This window comes from Littorina saxatilis, linkage group LG2 (assembly GCF_037325665.1).
Source record: "Littorina saxatilis isolate snail1 linkage group LG2, US_GU_Lsax_2.0, whole genome shotgun sequence".
In the NCBI taxonomy this organism is placed as follows: domain Eukaryota; kingdom Metazoa; phylum Mollusca; class Gastropoda; order Littorinimorpha; family Littorinidae; genus Littorina; species Littorina saxatilis.
The window spans coordinates 58,974,434-59,001,409 of NC_090246.1; the positions used below are offsets into that span (position 1 = coordinate 58,974,434).

General features: G+C 45.8%; 1 protein-coding gene across 1 annotated transcript in view; it reads left to right on the forward strand.

Annotated features, from left to right (window-relative positions):
• The window catches only part of LOC138959391 (carboxypeptidase E-like), a 37,269-nt gene that overhangs the window by 1,225 nt on the left and 9,068 nt on the right, over positions 1-26,976 (forward strand). The window contains exons 2-5 of the mRNA XM_070330855.1: positions 14,623-14,825; positions 17,342-17,509; positions 18,648-18,811; positions 20,609-20,742. Coding sequence (XP_070186956.1) covers positions 14,623-14,825; positions 17,342-17,509; positions 18,648-18,811; positions 20,609-20,742 — 669 coding nt within the window. The remainder of the gene's footprint in view (positions 1-14,622; positions 14,826-17,341; positions 17,510-18,647; positions 18,812-20,608; positions 20,743-26,976) is intronic.

Genomic DNA, 26,976 nt, shown 5'->3' on the forward strand with positions numbered 1-26,976 from the left:
GCTCACGTAAGAAATCGACAAACAGTAACACAAACTCAATCACTCCGTCACACATACACACACACACACACACACACACACACACATACACACACACACACACACACACACACACACACACACAGTAAGCATAGGTGAAACTATGCAAGAAAGCGAGACCCTGGATCTGCCAAGAAGTCTCGGCCCGCTCACAATAACAATGACCGAGACTTTCAGTAATTCCTTTGCGTGACGTCTAACCCTCTTACGTCATAATGTGACGTCTTCAAATAGTTTCTATCACACACGTCGAACACTTTTGACCGAGACTGACGTAATCCATAGACTCGGAAATGTTAAAGTTTCTACCACAGACATACACACATACATACATACATACATACGCACGCACGCACAGACAGACAAAGTTTATCATCGCATAGGCTACACTTACGTGGAGCCAAAAATAGGGTCGGTAGGTCAAGATTTTTTTATTTAGTTTTTTTCTCCAAAAAACCATATTTTTACGTTATTTTGCAAAAAAACCCTATTTATTTATTTTTTTTCCCACATGCCAAAAAAAAGTCTAGGGTCGCGCGAAAAAAATAGGGTCGGTCGGGTTACCGTAAACAGACTTTTTTTTTTTTTGCCTGATCATGATTGACACTTATAAATTCCCTTATAGTTTTCTCCCATTCTGAAATCATTTTGTAGGACTAGCAGTAGTAATACTAATAGTAGGCCTACTAATACATCATGTATACAAATTACAATGTAATAATGATGAAAACACTATTTTGTCTCTGATCAGGCTGATGTGATGTCTGTTTTACTTTTAGTGCTTATTTGAGAGGTTACCATTATTCCTCTGCTTATGTGAGAGGTTTTCAATTTCATAGTACGTACTTCACAACATAACCTAGGGATACTCAAACTTTACAGCAGTTTTTGTTTTTGTTTTTTAAACCCAACAACGTCAGCTTGCAGAACTTGAAAATGATTTTCAGGAAGTAAATCCAAAGATGTTCTCATTGATTCAATTCAGAGAGGATTAGACATGGTTGGTGTCTCTTTAATACTTCTCTCTCCATGCCTGCTACCAGACTCTTTTTCCGCTTTTTGCATGGACATTCTGTCAATCATAGCCTGTAATTGTTCTCCTCCTGTCATGTCGTCATTCACACTACTCTTTGCAGATTATTTTCACTTATTTAGCAGCTACCATTCGGCCAGGTTCCCCAGTACAGTCAAACCCCCTGTTTGAGACATCAAATCTGAGAAACTTAAAAGGGGAGGGAGTCTTTAAAATGGCGGTAAAGGGGAGGGAGTCTTTACAATGGAGGTACATTTACGGACGTTATGAACGGGAAATCTGAAAACTAGGGCCTTAAAGGGGGTGGGTCACCAAGGATGGCAGGTGGGGGGGGGGGGGGGGGGGGGGGGGGCTCCACTGTAATTTCCAGCAGCTTATGGTAGTGTGGCAATGTGCAGAGCTTAGGTTAAAAACACATCGTTCAGCGTTTGGGAGGCCGGATATCCCTCTCGTACTTTCCTTTTCAACCTTGTTAACTCAAATAACTGCATTATATTTATAGGCACGCTTTTAGCATCCAGTTACAGGCGAGTTCACTGACCTAGCAGTACGAGAGGTGTATCCTTAGCGGATTATGACTTTATTCGGTTATTCCGCAGTAAAACAGAAATGCTGGAGAAAAACTGTTTGCATAATGTCATCTTTTGCGAGAGCAAGGTTGTTTTTTTGCAGTAAAACAGTTTTACTGCAGTAAAATTGAAATCAAGAATGCTGCAGTAAAACGGTGATGTTGTTTTACTGGAGAAAAACTTTTCTTCACTTTTTCACTTTTTCTTCATCATTTTGGCATTATTCAGTTATTCTGCAGAAAAACAGAAATGCTGGAGAAAAACTGTCTTTTCTGCAGCATTTCTGCATAATGTCATCTTTCGCCAAAGCAACGGGTTTTTCTGGAGCAAAACATTTTACTGCAGTAAAATTGAAATCAAGAATGCTGCAGTAAAATGGTGCTGTTGTTTTACTGCAGAAAACCTGTTTACACTTTTTCTGCAGCATTTTGTACTGGCTCATTATAATGTTCGAGCACGCGAGCCCCCCTCTGTCGAGAGATGACTCATCCAGAATTACCAATAGTTGTGCGTAACACGAATGTATTTTGTCTGTCTGACTTCCTTTCCGCCGGAAGTTCAAAGTTTCAAATTAATATAATGCCCTTATGCTACACGCCTTCTGATTGGTACACTGCGGAACAAACTATTATACTACAGGGGGTGCCGAATACAAACGCTACTTTACAAGGTTGTTCGTTTTTCTCCAGAAAAACTGTCACAGACTATTCTGAAGAAAAAGTTAATCGCAATAATGCTGCAGAAAACCAAGTAAACATTATGCTTCAGAAAAACTGTTTTACTGCAGTAAAAAACGTTGCTTCGGCGAAAGATGACATTAGGCAGAAATGCTGCAGAAAAGACAGTTTTTCTCCAGCATTTCGGTTTTTCTCCAGAATAACTGAATAATGTCATAATCCGCCAAGAGCCAGTACAAAATGCTGCAGAAAAAATGTAAACAGGTTTTCTGCAGTAAAACAACAGCACTGTTTTACTGCAGCATTCTTGATTTCAATTTTACTACAGTAAAATGTTTTGCAGCAGAAAAAAACGCTGCTTCGGCGAAAGATGACATTATGCAGAAATGCTGCAGAAAAGAACGTTTTTTCTCCAGCATTTGTCTTTTCTGCAGAATAACCGAATAAAGTCATAATCCGCTAAGGATACACCTCTCGTACTGCTAGGTCAGTGAACTCGCCTGTAACTGGATGCTAAAAGCGTGCCTATTGAGTTAACAAGGTTGAAAAGGAAAGTACGAGAGGGATATCCGGCCTCCCAAACGCTGAACGATGTGTTTTTAACCTAAGCTCTGCACATTGCCACACTACCATAAGCTGCTTGAACCTCAGAAACCAAATGTGCCTCCAGACACACAGATCCCTTAGACGGCCGAGGCTGTGGCCTCTAAGGTTCTCTTGTACCAAACTGCCTCCTGACTCTGCAACAGATTGCTTGCGCTGGCATCTGCTTACATAGACCCACATTAAGTCACCACCGAGTGGTAGACACAGACGACATTTGGTAGCACTGACTGCCAGCTTCACGGTAATGCGTACCCCTAGCGCGGCTCTGCTTGGGTGGGAATGTTCTGAGCAAAACACTATGTGTTACTCCATACCCCCCGCCCTCCATGGAACTTCTTGACCCCAACCAATTGGGGGGGGGGGGGGGGAGTTTGCCCAGTCGGTAGAGGCGCTGGCTTTAAAACCGGTTGTTACTATCAGCGTGGGTTCAACCCCCAAGTTCGGCGCGGGATGTGTGTCCCAGAGTCAACTTTGTGCAGACTCTCCTCGGTGTCCGAACACCCCCGTGTGCACGCATGCGCACGATAAAGATCCCAGGGTCACAGCGAAAGCCCCAGGCCTTGGAAACACGAATACATGCATGCAAAAATATGAAGCGCGGGTGTCCGTTTGGCCAACAGCCAATAAAGTAACCATTTCAGCACTGACCTAAGACGACCCAACCCGGTCCCTAGCCCATTTCAGGTCTCCTCTAGCAGCCGGCAGCCAGCTGTCTACATCCCCCCCCCCCCCCCCCCCCCCTGCATTTTTATTTTTTATTTTTATACAAAGCCGGGTTTTCCCGTGTAACATGCCCCTAATGGCTTTGCCGTGAGGGCGTAAAACTTACATTTTCTCTTTCTCCGCTAAGGATAGAGGTGGCCCGACCTGTATGCTGTGGAAATCGCTCTGGGGGGTTTAAAAGGCTTGGTAATTATTCAGCAGCAGCTCTTCCAGTTGGCGACAAAATGGGCAACGCGTTTTTGTGATCAGAAAAAATGATTTATGTTGGGTAAATATTTACCGGTCAAGACTGTCCCCTTTGACATTTGTGGGGTTCTTATTGGCAATGATCGAGATGATACCAATTTGGATCCAAACATAACTGTTTTGTTGGGCGTTTTCCGATAAGAAGGGTGCACATGATGAAATTCCCTGAGGGATTAATCAGAATAACAACAGCCATTATAATCGAGAAATGCTAGCGCTTTCATTTGAGTTTATGGGGACACACAAAGTGAGCTGAGCGCGGGAAGGGGAATGAGATGGTGTGTATCAGGATTTCTGTTTCCAAAAAGTGTCTCGGTCAGAATGTGGTTATCGCCGCCAGCAATCCTAGTCCCTCGGCACTTCCCCCTCCCTCTTTGAGTCGCAAACAAATACTGTGCGGGTTTTTTTCATCTCCAACAGTGGGAAATGAGAGTCGTCTGCGCCCAGGATAACAAGAGCCTTCAACAGCTGCAACGGAAATCGGCGGGTTCTTTTCTCTGGCAATGGATATTGATTACTTTCCATCACAGCTTGGAATTACGTTCCCTGAGAGATGTATCCACTCAGGTTGACCCACTGAAGGGGCCAGTCCTGCCACCAAACGCACACTGAGACCTCTTTTGTCTGGCTCAGAAAACATGGTATAATCACCCTCGGAGATTTCCCGCTTAGAAACTTGACCAAACCGGGATCCTGCAGAATAACAACCTGAATTGTCTGCCGTTTTGGTTTGCACTTTAAGCCTTAATTGACATTCTTATCATATTTTGCGGCTTCCGAACTTTGCGTCGTGTTTGATTTATGAAGCGGATGGCTTTGCAGATTTCTGATATGATTTGCTTTTATTGGCTCTTTTTTTCTTGCCGGGTAACTGATCAGCTTTGGAATGTTGGAGCATGTTTGCCAGAGGTTCGGATTGCACACTCGCAACACACTTAGTCGCACACAGCAAAGTAGATGGCGCATTGCGTCTGAATAAAGTATTATTTGTTCAAGAACAGCTTAGAACTTTTAGATAGACGCTTCCATCAGTTATTTTCACTGTGGTCTTATTGGACATTTGCAATAACCTTTGCGATTGATGCCATGGGAATCAGCAGCTGCAGTGTGTCTGTAGGTATACGAGCGGAAAGATTTTTCATGACGTTTAACCCTACGGATTCGAGCACATCACGATATACCACTTGTTGTTATTCAACCGTGTAGTAAATTACGACACTTAACCAGCTTTACTTAACCAGCTTTATTTGGATGTCGATTGTCAAGTTGTATAGATTCATATAACTAGCTTTGCTTCAGAGTCATTTTTCTCTAACCTTTCTCTGTACAAGTTTTAGTTGTAGGTTAGTTGAAGTGTATTGACTATTTTGATTGTTTATCATTGCTTCTTTCTCGTCTGTCGTTTCCCTTCTTAGGCTGTCTAACTCATCTTCTGTCCTTCGTATTTCCGTCTTCAGTCTGAGTTCTGATTTGTTTTCCTTCTTCTGAAACCAACCATCTTATTACTGTTTTTAGAAATCTATCCAGAAAGTTCCGTGACTTCTGAAGGAAAGAATGTTGACTCGGACTATGAATATCCTCTTTAACTGAAGTATGGAAAGTGGTGCTTTTTTGTGTGTGTGGCTACAAAGTTAACTATGCAAAATTTAACAAAAAAACCACTGGGATATATATTCTTGGACTCAAAAGAAAGGTTAAGTAAGGGTTCACTATAATATTAGTATCTATTATTTGTAGAATGGAGAGAGAAAATCCTTAAGGGAAACACAGAGCAAGAAAGGTTTCCTCATGGAATGTTTAAACTGTAATCAAATCAAAATTTCGTTCAGTTTGAATATAATATTGTATAGTTTCGTCTACAATTAAACTTTTCATTCACTTGCCTTTCTTTTCTTCTTGACTTTTGAATGTTACAAGTCTATCTGTTAGATTTTTCCTTTGGCTAAGTTAACTGAGAAAGAAAACACAACTGAATCAGTCCCGAAAAGCCACATGGACACGAAATATCACCCAGCAACTAACCTGAGACCAAACGGTAAAAAAGTCGACCCCATCAATAGCAGTCACTGGGTTGCGTGTCAGTCGGTTCGGTTCGTGCTAGATCCGGGTGGTTCGATTCGTTTGCGGCACCTGTCAAACCTCCAGGCGATGCTCTGACCTTTTCCACCACCCTTGCCTCGAGAGCGGCGGTGGGATGGAAATGGAAGGTTGTCTAATTACTAGAGGGCCTTCCGGCAAAACACCGTGATATTTTCGAGGCCAACGTGTTTGTGTCGCTGGTCAGCCACTCGTCTCATAATAGACCAGTGTGGTCAGCGTGTGTCCTTGTTGTGTGTGGCAGTCATTTGACACGACCGAGATGATCGATAATCAATTAGTAAAATTATTATTCTGGTAGACTTTTTATGTGTTGCTGACGTCCATACGGACAATTAATCATGTTTTCTGTTTGTAAATTGTTCTCTCTCTCCCCCCCCTCTCTCTCTCTCTCTCTCTCTCTCTCTCTCTCTCTCTCTCTCTCTCTCTCTCTCTCTCTCTCTCTCTCTATTTGTGTGTGGATGGGGGTTGTGGGGGAGGGTGGGTAAAATTGATTAAAACAATCTTGACTCCAGAGGTTCAGCACGTAGCCTACTTTGTGCCAGGTTGAAGATTGCTATTGCAGTATAGGGATTACAGTTCTTGGTTGGTTACGTGGCGACATTTAGAAAGGTGTCAGATGTAGTGATCACGTTCGTTGTTCCAGTGTCCGCGCGTAATTTGGATTACGATTTCTTGACCATTACACAAGATTATAAGTACATGCAACAACAACAGAAGAAGAAAAAAACGAGAAATGGGACTAGAAAATAAAGAGAGAGGGGGGGGGGGGGGGGTAGGGGTGCAAAAGGCATGGCTAACAGTAACAGTTTGTCTTTGGCACTCAATACTGGTCTCAGACTGAGTTTTATTTACTTTTTGTTGTTGTTGGTCAATCAGAAACTATGCAGTTGTCGGAGCTGGTAAATTTTTGCAATGGTTCGGCACCACCAGTGCAAGCTCACGAAGGGATAATCATAAAACTGAAATTGTTTTTGCTTCTTGCTTTATATACTGGTGCTATTGTTTTCTATGTCATGTTAGTTTGATGATGGGGAACACCCTTATGCATTTTCGTTTTTAGTGGGCGAGTAAGGACATGTGTCATCGCCCTGTAATTATATTTTCCAAGAGCATTGAATCACATACAGTCGAGTTTCCAGGTACCAGTCTTGGTAGTGATTGCATTGTACTTTTTATTTGATCTTTTCATCATACTCGCACGCAGTCTACCCAATGAATCGTTTTCGCAATTTGGTAATACAAAAGGGTTAGGTTTTTGTTGATTTCCCGTGGGTGTTGTTTCTTTCTTCCCATAGTCTACAACTAGTTTATTGTTAGCCCAAGGCAGAAGTGAAACCTTTACACATGTGGTTATTAATACATTATGATTAAAATATATGTGATCTCAGGCTGGATTATATTGTGCATGGCCTGACAACAGGTCAGGTCCCTTTTCAGGATTATTGTAGGTCTCACAGCTGGGGCCAGTTTCATAAGATAGCAGTCAACCGACTGACAGTCGATCGACTGCCCAGTCGATCGACTGTGGTGAATCGCCGGGTCACCGAAAAGCGCGTTTCATGAGCGAATCACCGTCACCCGCGGACAACCGCAGTCGACCGACTGTACAGTAATCCGAATGGCCAAGTCGAGGGCTAAATTTAGCAACATTACCACTTCCGTTTGCTCATTCGCACGTGGAAATGGCCGATTTCGAAGAAAAAACTAGTCTCGGCCCGCTCAAAATAACAATGACCGAGACTTTCAGTAATTCCTTCGCGTGACGTCGAACCCTCTTACGCCATAATGTGACGTCTTCAAGACATAACCCTGACTTGTCTCCTGGATTACTGCGTCATGATAGATACATTTCGAAGAACAATCACAAGGTTTGGCTCACAATCCAAAAAAGTGTGTGCATTGTGCCATTGACTGTGCGGATAATTACATTTATTTTCGGTTTACCGCAGTAAGCCGAACTCAGTGTTAGGGGGAGAGCTTCACCGTGTTTGGCCGACTTCCGGTGAGACGACCCGCAGTCGGCCGACTGAAATTTTGTTCGTGAAACCCGATAACGTCGGATTACTGTGGTTCTCTCGGACAACTGCAGTTGGTCGACTGTGTTTCTGGCTTATGAAACTGGCCCCTGGTCTATATGTTCAAGACTACAATAATATGTATGATCTCACAACTACACGTAGTCTTAATTTTTAGGGCAAAGCACAGATGAAGGCGATGTTGGTCAACGGTAATTCTTTTGTTGTGTGAAAACATCACTTTTTCCGCAACGGACTGCACACAAAATATTGATGTTACCGTTATAATAAAAGTCTGGCCCGTCGATCGATTTCCTTTGCTTTATGGAACTTGTAGCTCGGTCATTATAAAACTTCTGAGACTGCATAAATATCTCCAGAACCATGGGAGGCTTCACGTGCTTGGTAGCGTAAATGACAGAGGATGCGTTGACTGATCCTGTTAGGAATGAAGGAGCTATTCGGGACAGGTTTTTGATCTGGACGATCGGATTATGACGGGAAAAAAGAGATTAAGACGGGATAGTTCTTTGTGAGCTGATCAGTGTGTGTGTGTGTGTGTGTGTGTGTGTGTGTGTGTGTGTGTGTGTGTGTGTGTGTGTGTGTGTGTGTGTGTGTGTGTGTGTGTGTGTGTGTGTGTGTGTTAGAGAGAGAGAGAAAGAGAGAGAGAGTTGTACACGGGAGGATGGAGAGAGAGATCGAGATCAAAGAAGGGGTGGATGTCCGGGCGATGGATGCAGGTTGCGACGAAGAGGGGGAGTCAGTACGGCTCCAAAACAAACAGTACGGGCGTACTAGGTAATGGACAGGCGTCTCCCAGCCTAGACTATAGACTGAAGCGCAGACAGGTTGTCACAGACTGTCAACAGCAAGAATCGGCCAAAGTATCCCCAGGAAACCCCTGGCTATTCAGCACTGTATCAGAAGGGGGCAACTCAAGGCAAATGGCAAATGGCAGGCAGGCTCACGGACCTAGAAATCGCTGGCAAATGTTTGACGGCGGGGGGTCAGGAGGTGGACTTTCAGCACTAAGCGTACATGCGTGGGCGAGCTTCGCTGGATCCACTATCGATTCTCATTGTTGCTGTTCTCTGCTGTCTATGATGCTGCCATAGGAATTGTGTTTATGCTGAGATCTCGGCTTTGATTAAAAGACAGGAAACGGGAAGTTATGGAAACGTTTGGTTAAAAATACATTGCAAAGCATTCGCTGATCTTAGACTCATACGCCATTGAAGTTTAAAAAACCCTACGTATTCAACAATAGAATACAGAAACTGCAGTGAGAAGGTAAACAAACAAAAATGAAGGATCTAAAGTTTAGATGCCGACCGTTCATTCTCGGAAAATGAACATGCAAGCAGACTGTTACCATGTTTTGAATTGGACATTCCATAAATTACCCGTCCTGCTTTTGAGCTGGTCTATTTGTTTCAGATTTTGTTGCCAAGTCCCTAGCTTCGATTCTGTTCACGTCGACCTTTCGATTAAAACACTACCGTTGCAAACCATTTTTTTTTTTAACTGTTGATAAACGATAGTTCGTGATGACAGTACGATGTCGATGGTAATGATTAGGGGCTGAGAGGCGCTTTGACACACGCTCCTGGGGTCCCCGACTTTCGTCTGCAGATCCCCGACCAAACAGCATAAGTGAACATATTAGTCGCTTGCCGTCCATCAGACACAGCGAATGCCTTTTCATGCGTCTCAGAAACCGTGGCATCGTCTGCAGGTCTGATCGAAGTAATGGACCGTTATGATTGTTGGTATGGCGTAGCGAAAAGGCGAAGTACATTTCGTATTAATTCCGGTTGTAGTCAATAGGACTTAATTAAGCTTACTGTTTCGGTTGTGTATACACTTGGAAGCTTGGAAAAGAAAGGATCGAAGTATTTACACATTGTACATGAATCAGTCAATAACCGATGAAATCTCAACAACCAATGTCGATGATAGAATATCAGGGACATCTATACATACAGACTGTAGACTCGGTCGTGAACAAACTCTCTCTGGTAGACTTGTTATTGATGGCCGCAGGAGCGGTCATCTATTGGAATGCATTCGGAGAGGTCACAAGTCTCGTTTTGTTACCGTTCTCACGAGATTACAGTTACAGTTTTTTCCTCTCTCTCTCTCTCTCTCTCTCTCTCTCTCTCTCTCTCTCTCTCTCTCTCTCTCTCTCTCTCTGTATGTATGTAAGTATGTCTTTGTCTGTGTCTCCCTCTGAGTCTCTCCGCTTCTGTCTTTCTATGTCTATCTCTGTCTATGTGTGTGTGTGTCTCTCTCTCTCGCTCTCTCTCTCTCTCTCTCTCTCTCTCTCTCTCTCTCTCTCTCTCATCCGACTCCTGGCACACAGATCAAAGCAGAGGTTAACTTGAGTGCACGTGTACCTAGCAGGAGGGGGGTGATTCGGGTCAGAAGTGGTGTAAAGCACTTTGGTCTTCAGTCTTTGGGTTATAGCTTTCAGTGGAGAAGATGCCAACATGAAATTGCACTATGCTCTACTATTTATTGTCCTTGTCTATCGGACACGAAGAAGGGAAGCTACAATCGCCCCAGGCCATATATATACTCTTTGTTTCCTGAGCCTGGACCATTGAAACGGTTAGCTCATAGATCTGTTCATTCTTCAGTTTGTCGGTGTCAAAAGTTATACCCCCATTCCATACAGCCGTTCTTTGTCCCGTTCCCGTACCAACCAAGGAATGCTGCCACAACAATGGAACGCTGCGCACACGGCCGTTTTTTGGCATCTTTCAGCAGCGTCTGACCATAGTGGCAGCCGTCCTTGGTCGGTAAGGGAACGGGACCTAGAACGGATGTGTGGAATGCGGATATGACAACTCAGTGTGTGAGAGCGCTACCGTTGCGTTACCGTTGTTTTAAGTTCCTTTAACGATCCAAGCGTTCCGTTACCGATGGGTTGAGGTTCCATTACCGTTCATTCTGATCGGGAGGGGAACGGCTAAAAATTTGAACATGCAGCCCAAACTCAGCCGACCCTACCGACCCTACCGTTTAAAGCAGTTCCGTTAACGATCAGTTACGTTCATTGCGGTTCTGTCCCGATCCCTCCCGTGCCCGCACCGTTCCTTGGTCGGTACGGGAACGGGACCTAGAACGGTTGTGTGGAAAGGGGGTATAAGACTCGACCACTTGGTTTATGGTTTGTTTGTTTGTTTGCTTAACGCCCAGCCGACCACGAAGGGCCATATCAGGGCGGTGCTGTTTTGACATTTAACGTGCGCCACACACAAGACAGAAGTCGCAGCACAGGCTTCGTGTCTCACTCAGTCACATTATTCTGACACCGGACCAACCAGCCCTAGCACTAACCCCATAATGCCAGACGCCAGGCGGAGCAGCCACTAGATTGCCAATTTTAAAGTCTTAGGTATGACCCGGCCGGGGTTCGAACCCACGACCTCCCGATCACGGAGCGGACGCCTTACCACTAGGCCAACCGTGCCGGTTTGGCTTATGGTGGAGACAGCTGGAAGATCTCTGGATATAATTGAAGAGGAGTGGTCTTCCTTTTAGATAATGTGTACTCTGCCTTGCAGATTACAAATTTGTGCTGTCGGGGCTGGGGAAAGGGAGTAGGGGGTGGGGGGTGGGTAAGCGAGGGGTAAGAGAGACGAAAGAGAAAATTGGACAGGGAAAAGTCACTGCCTGAAGTATTCAATAAAGCCACACACACAAAAAAGATGTTACCACATATGCAGGTTTTCCAAGCATGTGTGCCTCTGTGAGTATGTTCGTGGCTGCTTTCATGGGGTACCTGCATCCTCAGGAATTTGAGGATTTCTTTTATCTCTCTTTTCTGACACCGTTGATTTAACGTCATTTTTACAGGACAGTTTTTTTCCTTTCAGTTATAAGTTGTAGTAGTTTGACCTTATTGTTTTAGGACAAGTAGAGCTCGTTCACCAGTAGCAAAGACTCACTCAGTCTGTCAGTGTGCCTGAGTGTGTGTGATGGGGGGGGGGGGGGGGGGGGGGCTATCCCGTGACCGCCCACCCGCAATGCACGGACAGGTTTGCACTGGCCCAAGGGTGTCCGTTCATGAGAGGGACTGCTGTAACAGCAAAACTAGTATCAAACATAAGTAATCAAGTTATCCACTTGACTATATTCACAACAGGGACCTATCACTCTTCTTTGCATGTTTTTATGCCTACGGATTTTCAAATACTCTGCAACACATGTAACCGAAAACATTGCTTCGGCCATGTTGATTTTAATCAACCAATTTTCTTGTTGTATGTTACTGACGTCGGTACAGACACGTAATCATGTTTTCAGTCATTAGTCAATTCTTGGTGAAATGCTCTCTCTCTCCCTCCATCCCTCCCCCCCCCCTCTCTCTCTCTCTCTTTCTCTCTCTCTTTCTCCAACTCCGTGTTACGTTCACCCTCCTCCCCCTTCCTTCACATGTCAGCATCACACATGTGACATATAGATGGTGGATTCGAGGGAGAACGGTGAACAAGGGGGGGGGGGGGGGGGTAATCGGAGACAGAAAGCTCTGGCGGTGGTTACCACATACGTGGCAGGTCCCTCGAAGACAGTATGTCCCTAGAGTTTCATTGGAAGCAAGGAAGGGCCAGTTGCCAAAGCAACGGGGTGATAATAGTTAAGATTATGCCAGAATCTGACCTTTGGGAAAATCAGCCTGCAGGGAATGTCGACAGAGACGGGACATTTCATGATTTGTTGGGTCATTTATCATTTTGTCTTGTTGGAATACATGTTTGGCCATGTTGTTACGCATCTTATTTTCTTCTGCAGGCACTGTTTGTGTCTGTCACAATCTAGGTTTATTGAGTTGGAAGAATAACTGCTGAGCTGGTTTTGTCCTGCAAGCAATAACTAACTCAGTCCTAACTGAAAAAAACCAACAACACCAAAACCGAAGACAAACAAACCAGACACAGAAACAAGTGCAAAAAGACAAGGAGCAATATGGGATGGATAAAATGCAGTCTGGGGTCCGCAGTCTTGGAGAGTGTGGGCGAAGGATACTCGAGTTGCTAATTTGTTAGAATTAGGTGACTTGATGCTTGTCTGATTGCCTCCCTTGGACAATAATCCTCGGACACAGTTTCGTGTTCATGGTGAAAATTACTCTGCGTGACTGTTAAAACTGTTGTTCTGTCTCCTTTATATGCTTTGCTGTTCCCGCATCTCAACAACTGTGCCCCCCCCCCCCCCCCCCGCCGGTCTCTCTCTCTCTCTCTCTCTCTCTCTCTTTCTCCCTCTCTCTCTCTCTCTCTCTCTCTCGCTCTCCCTCTCTCTCTCTTTCTCTCTTTCTCTCTAAAACACACACACACACACACCAAGAGAGAGCAAAAGAGAGAATATGTTCACTTCTACACGTTCCAGAGTAGTTGACCTCGTGCTCTCATGATGATCAGTATTTTCTCTAAGGCGTTTTTGTTGTACCATTTGTATCACCAGAAAAGGGAATTTCAAGAAACTCGTCGTACTCTCAGAGTGGTTTCTTATGTTACAAATGAAGATTGACAAGAAACTAAAGGAGCAACCAGATCAGTTATCAACTAGCTATCCCAGAAGCACGAACTGGAGTGGTTGGAAAGGGAAAGAGTATTTTATCCATGCTTGCTTTTTTTTACCTTTGCCACATATTTCACTCCCCCCCCCCCCCCCCCCCAATCTTTTGCCTCTTTCACTTCTTGCATTCTAACCCCTAATGTTCACTAACTTCGTTTGTATAAAAACCATCACATTTTCTGAGAGGGAAAAAAAGGGAGTTTAGTGAGGGTGTGACTGTGAGTCTTTTTTCTGTTTTTTTTTCTTCCTTGGTGGGCATCTCCGTTTTCATTTGCTCTCACCCTGTGGGAGTGTCAGCTTTGGCTAAATCTTTCCTTGCTCATTTCCCTTAGGTTTAATGGCTTCAGGAGGCACTGTCCTCAAACATGTTTTTTTTTTGTTCATTTGCCATACTAACAGTAATGTGTAAAATGGAAGGAGCCTTTCCTCTTCTTTCTCATCCTTCCCTCCCCTTCCCTCCTCTACAACACCACCCCCCCCCTCCCCCCCCCCCCCCCCCCCCTGATCTCTTGGTGGTGATTCAGGGATTTTATTGGCATCGGCAGTAGCAAGTGCCATAACAATCAACTGGCGCCAGATTGTTCATTGTTGGGAAATATGACACCAAGGACTGCCTAAAACTTCTGAAACTTGTATGCCACCTCTGAGAAAAGTAATCCTAATAACATCCCTAGTATCACATTCATTGCGAATGATGGCAGTTTTTATTTTTATAAATAAATGTCTCACAGGCTTGACAGTGCTTTTGTTGCAGAAAAGCTAGAGCTCTGGTATATTGTGTGATAACACTGCATCAGGCTACGAGGTTGTGGGCAAAGATTTGATTTTGTTGTTTTGTTTGTTTGTTTTGTTGTTGTTATTTTGCACAATACTTTATTTTCTTGCTGATGCTTGTGTGTGCGACATGCTTGGCAGAAAGGCTGTGGTCAAAGATTTGAATGTATTGCATTCATGGCAGATGATGGGATTTGTATGTTTTCTTTGGTTTGTTTTTACTTATTGTATCTAACTTTGTGTATTGTTCTGTGTTGCAGAGAAGCCAGAGTTCAAGTACATCGGCAACATGCACGGCAATGAGGTGGTGGGCAAGGAGATGCTGCTGCGCCTGATCGTGTACCTGTGTGAAGAGTACATTGCCGGTAACAACCTGGTCACCTACCTCCTCAAGCACACCCGCCTCCACATCATGCCCACCATGAACCCTGACGGCTGGCAGAAGGCCTATGAGGAGTATAAGGTGTGTACTCTTCTTCTTCTTTTTCTTCTTCTTCTTCTTCTTCCTCTTCTTCTTCTTCTTCCTCTTCTTCACCGTTCCTGAGCTTTTTCTCTCAGAATGGGTCTATACTTATGGTAAGATCAGTTTTGCGTCCCACACTGATTTTTGTTTTACCCTGCCATGGGGGTAGCGATGCCATCTTCGAGGGTATGTCACTATGTGTGCCAGTTATCTGTATGTTTTCAAGTCCCTGGGCTTTTGCTGGAAACTCAAGATTCTTAACGTATACATGGCCTGAATGAGGGTGGTAGGATTCCATCCGCTGAGTCTGCACTGGATGTTGACTCTGGGAAATACAGAAACATTCTCAGGGTCTCAAAAACCACACCCATAGCGACGAACTGGTAATAAAGTCAAGTGTTCTAATCGATTGAGCTACGGACCCATCTTAAGTGGTTTATGATGCTTTTGAGGGATCAAATTACAGTTCATTTGAACTTCTAGAAGAATTGCAATGTACACTCTTACCTTATCTCCATATTGTTGGCCCACCTTACTTTGAGTTCAAAACTAAGTTGAATATGTGTGTGTGTGTGTGTGTGTGTGTGTGTGTGTGTGTGTGTGTGTGTGTGTGTGTGTGTGTGTGTGTGTGTGTATGTGTGTGTGTGTGTGCACGTGTGTAATCTGAACGCGCACACAGCGTGTTTGAACATATATATAAGTGTGTGTGTCTGTCTGTCCGCGCGTATGCTGAACTTTGAAAAAAGACAATTTCCTTATGTGTGCTTTTTGCTCCAGTTAGGTAATGATTCAAACCTGATTCAAGCAGATGAAACTGTAATGTTTCTCTTCAAGAGAGAGCATCTAATTTTGATTGATATGTCAGGTCTTGATCCAAGGCCAATGCAGTAAAAGCATTCATTTTTTTATTAAAAAAGAGTATGGTTCTCAGAAGTTTATGAACATGATTATGTGTATTTCATTTCAAAGTATGGCCATGTGTGGGCGGAATGCCTGTGCTATTTCTGTATGCCTTGTAAACATCCTGTTTGGTTTCTGTTGAAATATTGATGGCATTGCACCAAACTGCCTCTGGTAAAACACAGATTTTGCGTGTTGTGAAATGATGCACTGTTGTCATGAGTCATCTTTATGTCATTTGTTAACTGTGATCTCAGAAGAAAAATGACAAAATAGAATACACTAACAGATGCAGCCTGAAGTAGTGAGCGTCAGCATGCAAGCTAGGCAACTGAGATTATTGGAATCCCCTGTATAAGTATACATGTGTATTCACATGCAGGAAGACAGACACAGACATATAGGCACATGCACGGATGCACGTCACACACACACACATGCACGCACACACGCACGCACGCACGCACGCACGAACCCACACATGCACACACACACACACACACACACACACACACACACACACACACACACACACACACACACACACACAGTATACAACAAAGAAAGGAACAGAAAAATGTTAAAAAGAACAAAGTTAATGACATTTTGGAGCTATTGAGGTAAGCGGCTGAAGAGCATTAATCCCTGATGATGCCACTCAGTGCAAGCACAGCAAGTTTTTATCTCTCTCCCCCCCCCCCCTCCCCCTGCTCTCTTTGTGCACCAGATTTCTCTGGAGAACAGTTGATCTGGCATGAATGTGGTGCTAACTTAAGTTTCAATAGAGTCCAAAGATAAGTTAACTCAGAAAGGAAAGAAAATAGGCAAAGGCCACACATGCTGACATTTGACAAAACACAACTATGCTCAACTTGATCAATGGTATATTGTTCAGTCTGCACCTGAGTAACAGTATTGACCATAAAAAGTAAGCTTCTGACTTCTCTGTTACAAAATTCTTCCCCAAAAAAAAGAAGAAGAAGAAAAAAGAATGAAGCAAAGACAACACACTGGTGCACAGATTTCTCAAAAATGTAGATCAGCTTGTTCAAGTAAAAAAATGTTTTTGTCTTTTCTGTTGGAAAATTCTTTCTATTTAACAAAGCACACCAAAAGATCGACACACTAGATTTCTCAAAAACACAGATATTTTGCATTTATGGTTGCTGAGCTGACTCACCTCCAGTTCTTGGCAGTTGCATGAACCACCCAATGATGAGGGTATAGCCAAAATATTTATTATAATACATGTTAATTAATGATTGTAATTCCCCTCCTTTGATATCCTAAAGAATGACGTGTTCTCTGTAAATAGGAATCCTATTGTGCAATTTCAGTGTACAGTTTTAGATGCTACCGACTGTGATAATTGTGAATTATTTAGGTGTGCAAGTTCAAGAGGTCAAAACATTTTTTTTTTTATTACAGTGGAACCACCCTTTTACGACCTTCAAAAATCTAAGAAAATCAGGTCTTAATCTTAAAATGATGGTAAATTGACAGAGGTTATGAAGAGGAAAGCTGTGAAAACAGGGTCTTAAAAAGAAGGGAGTCTTACACTGGGGGGTCTTAAAATGGTGGTTCCACTGCACTGCAATTTTGTATGAATGTTTCAGGAGAATGGAACAGTGAGCTGGCTGAATGGACGCTCCAACGCCAATGGCGTTGATCTCAACCGCAACTTCCCTGACCTCAACAACAAGGTGTACGCCCACGAACAGTCAGAAACCGGCCGCAACAACCACGTCATGAAAATGGAAAAGGCTCTTGAGCTCAACTCAGACGTAAGAAACTGAACTAAATTTGTATTGGTTTTTTTTGTGCTTTATTTTGGTAATGAGGGTATAGTTCGAGAGGGTGGGTGGGCTTTTATTTAAATTAGATCTGTGCCCATGCAGTTGTGGTGAGTGGTCAGGAGGTCAGTCTTACATTAAAGAGTATGGGATCTGGTTAACCTGGGTTGCCATCTAATAAAGGGGACTCTCCCCTTTATTTTCTTTCTGTTGCCAGGGTTCCTTCCCTTTTGTGTTTCCCTCCATCTTCTTTTCCAACCTTGTCCGTGTTCCTTCCGTCAGTGTTGCTTTTGCTTTTTGTTGTCCTTTGTTTTTGTTTCCTTGATGCAGCTTTTGTAAGTGAAAATTAGTATTATTGTGCTGTCCTTGTATCAGTGAGTACAGAATTCTTTTGTTTTTCAACCATAATAAATATACTATTATCTTGTCCCATTATTTGAAGCCAAAAATGCTTGCGGTTAGAAATTATGTCTGGCCAAGACCAATATCTGCAATCTGAATCACGAGATATGGCTCTAGTCTATGTGTAATAACTAACTTTCCTTTGCTACTTCTAGATGTAACCAGAGAGACGGGCAGTAACACAATAGACCAATAAATGATGTTGAGAATGATGATCGACTGAACAAATCACGCCTCACGCAGCAGAGAAATGGCTGACTGAGACAGAACTGCATTTTCCCTTTTGGTGTAGGTTACAAAGATCTGTTTGCACAAAGAATAAAACTTATTTTTGCTTTCCATTTAGCTGTAACCAGAGTCACATGCCACAATGACTAACCAAAATGGAACTGCGTGATCACTAGATTTGCAGATAATGTTTTGTTCATTAGGCATAATAGGTGGTTTTGCTTTTCCATTTATAGCTGGAGCCAGATCACAGCAACACAATATGCAGCATTGAAATCATGACGAAATGGAACTGCATAATCATGCATTCAATTTGTAGGTAGTGTTTCTTTTGTTTAGGCATAATAGCTGTTTTCACTTTCCAGTTAACTGGAACTAGAACAACATAAGCAAGGAAATAAAGTAGCTGAGATAGAACTGCATCTTCTGTGGCAGGTGGGCAGATGGTATTGAATACATTGATCTACTATGCTTGACAGATGTTTTTTCTTGCCATTAGTTGCAACCAGAGACGCGGGCGGTGATGAAATGGCTGGCTGAGATAGGCTTTGTGCTGTCTTCCAACCTTCACGGCGGGGACTTGGTGGCCAACTACCCCTACGATGAAACTCGCTCTGGGGACTCCCAGGACTACACTGCCAGCCCTGATGACAAGACATTTGTGTAAGTTGTGCAGGTTTCTGGTTACGGTACTTCCTAACTATACTCTCATGTCCTATTTGGAAGTTTTGGTTTACCTCTGGCATAATTAAGACCCAACAATTTGCAGAGGGTCATGCGAGAGCAATAAAGATTTACTTGGAACAGAATTTGAATTCTACAGTTTGCATCTCTCTCAAATAACTTGCACATGTGCCAGCTACATTTGTGAATGCACACGTAGTGACGTACACACATGCAAGCACACATACACAGTTTCTGACTTCATGTTTACATTTTTTACTAGTTAACTCTTGAATGGTAATTTATACGTGCACTGGAGTATTATGCATACACCAAATTAATTAAATTACATATTCTTACCCCAATTCTCATAAATGCATTGACTTCAATCTCACATGCTAGATGTCGAAAAACTACTGAAATTACCTGCCCTTGCAAGGGTGGTAACCAAGCTAAAAAAACAGACGCCATAGCCGTTGCTATGACCGGTCCCACCTGGTTACCCATAACCCACCGCGCACCACGTGAGCGCCGGCATCCGGAATAATCATTCTTGACTTTCGACGACGCACGTAGGATGTGCGGAATTTGACTGCTCACTTGGACTTCACTAGCCCTCGTCTTTTAGACGATACAGGCTTGCTGGGTCCTTTACCTGTTCGCCATGGTGAGATCTGCCCTTTTTTCACGGCTTTTTGGCCAGATTTCCTTGAATCAGAAACTTGGTCAATCTCCTCTGGTGTTTAATTTCCTCCTCTCGGGAGGATTCTCGCTCCTGGCGATTTGGATTTTCTAACTGTCTGGTTAGAGCCTTAAAATCCTTTTTAACTGCGCTCAGTCAATTGGAACGAAGAGCCAAAAGCTCATGTTCTTATCTCTTTACACTATAAGTGAAAGAGGCTTCTCTTAATTGACGCTCACAAGAGGTGTTGCTACTTTCATAGGATAGTCCTATGAGTGGTGGCCTATTGAACACAGGGGGGAGGGGGGGGTGGCGTTCAGTCCTCCCTCTGTTCCTTTACAGGTGTTCAGGAGTCCAGAGCCTGGGGTTCTTCTCTCGCTGGTGGTGTTCCTGTCACCTAGGCGAAGTTTTGCCAACAGCTCTTTGGAGGTCTGATGAGTGTTCATTAATTTTTTACCTCCTGGACATCTCCTGCTCTTGACTTGATGGGGCCATTTCCTTGCCCTCGTTAGTTTCTGCAAGACAGGTTCTCTCAGGGATATAAGTAAGTTCCCTCCGCCTTTAGGAGCAATCTGCATTTATGAGAATTGGGGTAAGAATATGTAATTTAATGGAAAATTTCAATAGTAAATTTTCATTTGATTAATATACTTACCCAATTCTCATAGTTAATACCCTCCCATCCATCCCCGCTACTTAATTTCCTAAGGGTTTTTGAGAAGTCTCGAATGATTATTCCGGATGCCGGCGCTCACGTGGTGCGCGGTGGGTTATGGGTAACCAGGTGGGACCGGTCATAGCAACGGCTATGGCATCTGTTTTTTAGCTTGGTTACCACCCTTGCAAGGGCAGGTAATTTCAGTAGTTTTTCGACATCTAGCATGTGAGATTGAAGTCAATGCATTTATGAGAATTGGGTAAGTATATTAATCAAATGAAAATTTACTATTGAAATTTTCCATTGCGATCTTTGATGATTTTTGTCAGTATCAATTCCTCATCATCATACATGTTAACTGATTATGGGTTATATATATTTCTTTTTCCAGCTTCACTTTCTCCTGCCAGCACATATATGCATAAACTCATTCTGATTGCATGCATTTCTTTTCTAGCTACCTGGCCAAGTCATACTCCTACTTCCATTCCAAGATGGCCGATCCCACTCGCAAACCATGTGACCGCAAGAGTGGCGACAGCTTTAAAGATGGAATCACAAACGGTGGAGCATGGTACTCTGTGGGCAGAGGTAAGGTTTTCAGCTTTGCCACTTGTAAATGTTTTTTGTTTGTTGCAAATGACTGCATGTGGGTCTGTGGATATCTTTCTGCGATAAGCAGGATGGGTGAGTTTTTAATTCTAAGAGTAACAACAGATTTTTTTCTAAGTCAGGCCTATCTGTCTAGATGCAAGTTATTGCAGCTGCTCTCGACTGATGTGTCAAATCTTATTAATGACCTGTTTAATACACATTCATCAGGCTTTGAATGAACTAGTGTCGATCATTTTCAGCGAGTGATGTCAAGGAACTAGAATTACACGAGGGTGGAGATAAGGAGCGAGATAAGCTGTACAGCAGCTAATATGCAGGGATGGCATTTGCTGGGGGCAGTCAGAAAACGCGGAAACTTCTTTGAAATAGGAAAAAACGTTGCCGTTATTTTGCCAGATCTCACAAACTTTTCTCACAGTAGGTTCAAAGGATACAACAAGGACTGACTTAAACTTCAGAAGCTTGCCAATAATTTCACGGTCATTGCGCCACATTAGCAGAAAAAATAAATCCTAGCAACATCGCTGGATGATGATGACGATATTAGGCTCAATTTTTTTGGCAGCAGCTGATAAAAGCATATATATGCTTTTGATTTTGTCCCTTAAGCCTCAAATTACCTGGCGAAGTATGGTTCACGGAGCTTAAGTCGTATGGAGCATTAGTACTGAGTTTTCGGTAAAAAGACTTTGAGAAGTCGACTTCGGCCTCAATTAAGGATCGCCCATTAGCATACATTAAATTACATATTCTTACTCCGAGTCACATATTAGCATTGACGCAGTCGAGATGCTAGGTTGACTGAAAAACGCTATCCCGTCTATAGTATAAGGGAAGCAACCCAAGCAAAAAAGTAGCAAGCTTGCTACCCTGGGTTGCCTCCCGTAGCGTGCATCACGCCACAGATCTCGTACCCGATACGAGACACCCTCATTCGACATCTTTCAGCCAGAGAGACAGGTCGTGCTTGATTTCGCTCCTAGGCCGGTTTTGCTGTCTGCTTGACACCTACCGGCCTCGGCTCCCCGTCTGCTCATAGCTGTTTCTAGCGGTGAGATTGTTCCTTTTTGTTGTTGTTTGCATTGTCATTCTGCTGAGAATTTTTCCGTCCGCGGACTTACGAATTTTGCTCAGTAGTTTGTTGCTGTGGCCGCCATTTTGGTCGCCATTTTTCGCTTACACGTGGTGTTTTTTGCTGGTTAGTTTGGGTCCGTGCTACGGACTTTGAGCGTTTACCAGTAGCATTGGTAGCTGCTTGTAGCTGGTACGTTAGTGCTAGTTTATTCTGCTGAAGTTTTACGTCCTAGAGACTTGTGTATTTTCAGTAGTTTGTTTTTCTCGTGTGACAGCATGTCTGATAGTGAGAAAAGCGAGCGGCTAAGGCCGAGGTTGGGGGCAAAGGCCCTGTTAAACCTAAGTCCTCGGCTTCCACCTCTTCTGCTAGGAACCCCACGGTTCACGTTTCTGACCCGAAGACTAACTTCGTTTTTCCTGTGCCTATTTAGGCTCCGGAGGAAACTTCGTCTGGCTCGCGGGCGGCGGGTGTGGCCGCTACCACGGCCGTTTCTACCCCTGTACCTGCGCCGGAGGCTGGCGCTCTTGTTGCTAGCCTTTTGTCTTCTTTGATTCCAGAAATTCGGACGCTCGTTCGTACAGAAATGTCGCGGACGGACCCTGTTTCCAGCTCTGCCTCCCTCCCGGGGGTGTGCGACCCTCGGTCGTTGGCTTCCTTTGTTCCTGATCACCTGTCCAGCCTGCTGGCTTCTGTGATGGCTCTGGAGTCCGTGCAGGGAGGCGTTTCTCTTCTCGGCCGGCGCTCGGTGGCTTCCGCTTGCGGGAGTGCACCTGAGCAGGTCCCTTTGGGGGATACGGTCGACACAAGGTATGTGCTCGCAGCAGCCGTCCGCGGCAGCTGCACTTCCGGTTCCCGGAAGTAGTGGTTCACTGGTTGCGGACAGACCATGGTCCCCTCCGGTTCGAGCTGCGCTTTACGTAAGCAGTCGTTCGCGGCAGCTTCCTTCCGGCTCCGGCCGGAAGTGGTGGTTCACTGGTTGCGGACAGACCATGGTCCCCTCCGGTTCGAGCTGCTCTTTACGTAAGCAGTCGTTCGCGGCAGCTTCCTTCCGGCTCCGGCCGGAAGTGGTGGTTCACTGGTTGCGGACAGACCATGGTCCCATCCGGTTCGAGCTGCGCTTTACGTAAGCAGCCGTTCGCGGCAGCTTCGCTTCCGGCTCCGGCCGGAAGTGTTGGTTCACTGGTTTGCGGACAGCCCATGGTCCCTTCCGGTTCGAGCCTTGCCCTGCTACAGCAGCCGTTTCCGGCAGCTGCTCTTCCTGCCTGGGCAGGAAATGTAGGTCAAACGGGTCGTGCACAGTCATCTGTCACTTCCGGTTCCGGCCTAGGGCTTGCGGCAGCTTCACTTCCGGCTCCGGCCGGAAGTGTTGGTTCACTGGTTTGCGGACAGCCCATGGTCCCTTCCGGTTTGAGCCTTGCCCTGCTACAGCAGCCGTTTCCGGCAGCTGCTCTTCCTGCCTGGGCAGGAAATGTAGGTCAAACGGGTCGTGCACAGTCATCTGTCACTTCCGGTTCCGGCCTAGGGCTTCCGGGTTGTGGCTTGCAGACTCCTCAGCACCAGCTATGGCATAGTTCTGCTGTTGCGTCTGCACTCCCTGCTCCTCCCGGCTTTTCCGGTTCGGTTCCCGCTGCTTCCGTTGTGTCGCCGGTGAATTTCGAATACGGTGGTTCTCCTGGGCATACAGGCTTTTTGCCTCTGTTGGGACAGCAGCAGCCACCCACTTCGGTGGTGGCCGCTAGCTCCTCTCTTCAGCTGCCTTCGGTTGTTGGTGACTCTCATCTTCCTCTTAGTCAGGGGTGCGAGTTTCATCGATGGCCAACAGGATGGGCGTTCGGCTTACGGCCTTCCCTCGCAGCGTCATTTGTCGGGTTCTTTTGGCTATGAGCCGTCCCCTTCAGGTGGCGTTTCGGACTTCGGGTCCGTGTGCGAGGAGCAGCTGCCTTCGGCGGCTCTGGCCAGCTTCCGAATTTACGTCAGCAGTCGTTCGCGGCAGCCGCTTCCAGCTCCGGCCGGAAGTAGAGGTTCACTTGCTAGTGCACAGACTACTGTCACGTCTGGTTCGAGCCTTGTCCTATGACAGCGGTCGCCCGCGACAGCTGTTCTTCCGGTTCCGACCGGAAGTGTAGGTTCACTGGTTAGTGCACAGGCTACTGTCACGTCCGGTTCGAGCCTTGCCTTACGTCGGCAGTCGTACGCGACAGCGGCACTTCCGGTTCACGGAAGTAGTGCCTCGTTGGAAGGTGGACAAATAATGATCCCATCCTGCTTGAGCTGCGCTATACGTAAGCAGTCGTTCGCGACAGCTTCTCTTCCGGCTCCGGCTGGAAATGTTAGTTCATCGGTGTGTGGGCAGCCCATGGCCCTTTCCGGTTTGAGCTTTGCCCTTTGCACGGCAGCCATTTCCGGCAGCTTCGCTTCCGGCCTTGGCAGGAGGGTAGGTCAAGCGGGTAGTGCACAGGTTACTGTCACTTCCGGTTCTGGCCTACGGCCTACCTTTGGGTTCCGAGCTTCAGCTCGTAGGTGGCTCAGCACCAGCTTTGGCATAGCGCTGCTGTTGCTGCCGCACTTCCGGCTCCTCCCGGATTTTCCGGTTCAGTTCCCGCTGCTTCCGTTTGGTCGCCGGTGAATTTCGAACAAGGCTTGCCCTATGGGCATACAGGCTTCTTGCCTCTGTTGGGACAGCAGCATCCACACACTCCGGTGGTGGCCGCTAGCTCCTCTCTCCCACTTTCCTTGGTTTTTGATTCCTCTCATCCTCCCCTCAGTTAGGGAATGAGCACAATCGATTGCCAACAGGAAGGACTTCGGTTGGCAAAGAGGAAGCAGCTACTTCTGGTTTGAAGAATCGCCCTTTGTAGCTTTTCGCCTTTTTGCCTTTTCGCCGAGCCCCCCTCTTTGACAGGGGGTGGCCTCCGGCGTCGGTTTCGTTGCTGGTTCCTCAGGGTTCAGCTTCGGAGCCGGCATCGGAATGCCTTGCCGCTCCTGCGCAGGCTTCCTCCTTCGTGCCCTTAGCGGACCAGAGGAAGTTGCCTTGGCCAGGGTCGTCTCGTAGCCGCCTGTTGGCCTTTCCCCGTCCGCGTGCACCGTTTCCGGTCACGCCGGATCTTCTTTCGCTTCTTACGAAGCCGTTGAGGAAGGATTCGGTTCTGCCGCTCTATGGGCAGAATCTCCTATTCTCTGAGGAAGGGGGCTGACAACTTTTGGAACTCAGTTCCATTTCCGAGACTCTCCTGCGGGCGCTTTCTCGCGCTCTGGCAGATTCCTTGGCGCCCTTTCCCCTTAGTAAAGGGCAGGACGCGGAGGAAGTGTCTCACTCCTCTCCACACTTACAAGGGTGAACGAGGCACAGATGAGGCTGTCCTCTCTGCACTATTTCCATGCGGTCTCGTGCGGAAGGGACTTGTTTCTTGCCCACTCCCGGTTTTCTGAGGAGTCGACAAGGAACATTCTCAGTTCGTCATCCTTGGTGGACGGTCTCTCTCCGGCAGCCTGGCCTCTCATGCCAGAAGCAGGGGATTGAGACCAACGGAGAACAGCGGTTCCCTTCTTTTGAGCTTCAATTTGAAAGCAGCAAAAGCAGGCCGCTCCTAAGCAGGCTATACCTAAGCGGACTCAGCCTAAGCGGCCTACGTCCTCAGCTCAGGTGAGATTGTTTCTTTCACAGCCGTCATAGGTACGCTGGGTTTTTGAAACAACAGCCGGCCTTAGGGCTTCGGGGTTTTAGCCTCGGCGGGAGCAACAGCCATTTCATCCGTTGGAGGTGGTGGTTGTTGCTTTCCTTGTGCTTGTGGCTTCGGGCTTCGACATTCTTTCTCTTTCCCAGCGTATGGGTGCTGAGAGGTCGATTTCCGTTTAAAAGGGGGTTTCTGCCTTTGGGCTTCCCCGTTTTCTCTTGCCACGAGCTTCTGGACTCGGTCCAGGTTTGTCTTTCGCCGAGTCTGACTTTGTCTTTCTCTAGCGATCAGACGCGTTCTGGTGTTTCGTCCAAACTTAAGGTTCACTTGAGTTGGCCTCGGAAGTAACATTCAGATTTTCCTGAGGGTGCATTGTCTGGGCATTGCATGTTTGAGAAGTCATTCTTGGCTTGTCACTTTTCTCAGGTTTTTTGGCTACTCCTCCCCTTTTTGGGCAGAGGTCTAGCTAATGTTCCAGTTTTCTCGGTGCTGGCCTCTAGGCCAGCATCTTTTTCGGCGGCCGAAACTTTTGGTTTCTTACTGTGCCTGTGTACTTTGAGTACTTTGGTGCAATGGCCGGCCTACGGGCAGCAAGGCTCTCGGCCTTAGCCTGTGTTATAGTCTCCTGCCTGTCGTGTTGCGACTTTGGCAATTGGTTCTTGTGACTGCGGATTTCGTCTCTTCCTCTTCTCCATCATGCTTGCATGATGTGAGTTGGGACGATTTCTGCTGGGTTGGGCTTCCGGCCTGGTCACCCCTTTTTCACTTGCAACTATGACTATTACTGAGAACTCTGGTCTCGGGAGGCTGACGGCTGGTTCGCTTCACGGTTTTCCGTCTTTCTTACCAGCTTCGTCCTTTCTGTTTCGGGTTTTTTTATTCATTTTCAATTACCTACAAGCAGTCTGCTCTGCGATCACGCTGGCTTTTGTCATTTTGTTTCCGGTCTCCGGTCACATTAGGATTTGGCCACTGCGGGTCCGCATTTGCGGTGCTTATGCACTACCTTAGGTCGCTTCGTCCCCTTTTTTACCCCTCTCTCTGCTTTCGCAGGGATGGGCAGGGGACGACCGGTGACCGTCTCCCTTGAGTTTTGCTCATTGAGTTGGACCCTGGTACTTGATACTCAGGCGTCTCTCTCTTTCCGGTTTGGAGTTTGGTCACTCTTCCGGAGCTGACTGTTCTCTCAACGGCCTTTTGGGCCTCACTCCATCCCAAAGTTTTCTTACTTTGGCATGGTTGCCTTATGGTCTCCGTGAGGGTCGGTCCTTTTCAGGGCTTAGCCGGCAACCTTACGCACGGATCTTTTCCAGGCCATTAGCATTTCCTTCCATTTAAGGGGGGGGGGGGGGGGGGCAGCTTGTCCTTCCCTCTACTTGGTCGGGTTTATCCAAGACTGGGGTCCTTTTCCGGACTGTTTTACGGTTCAGAAGATTGGAAGAAGTGCTGGGCACAGCTTAC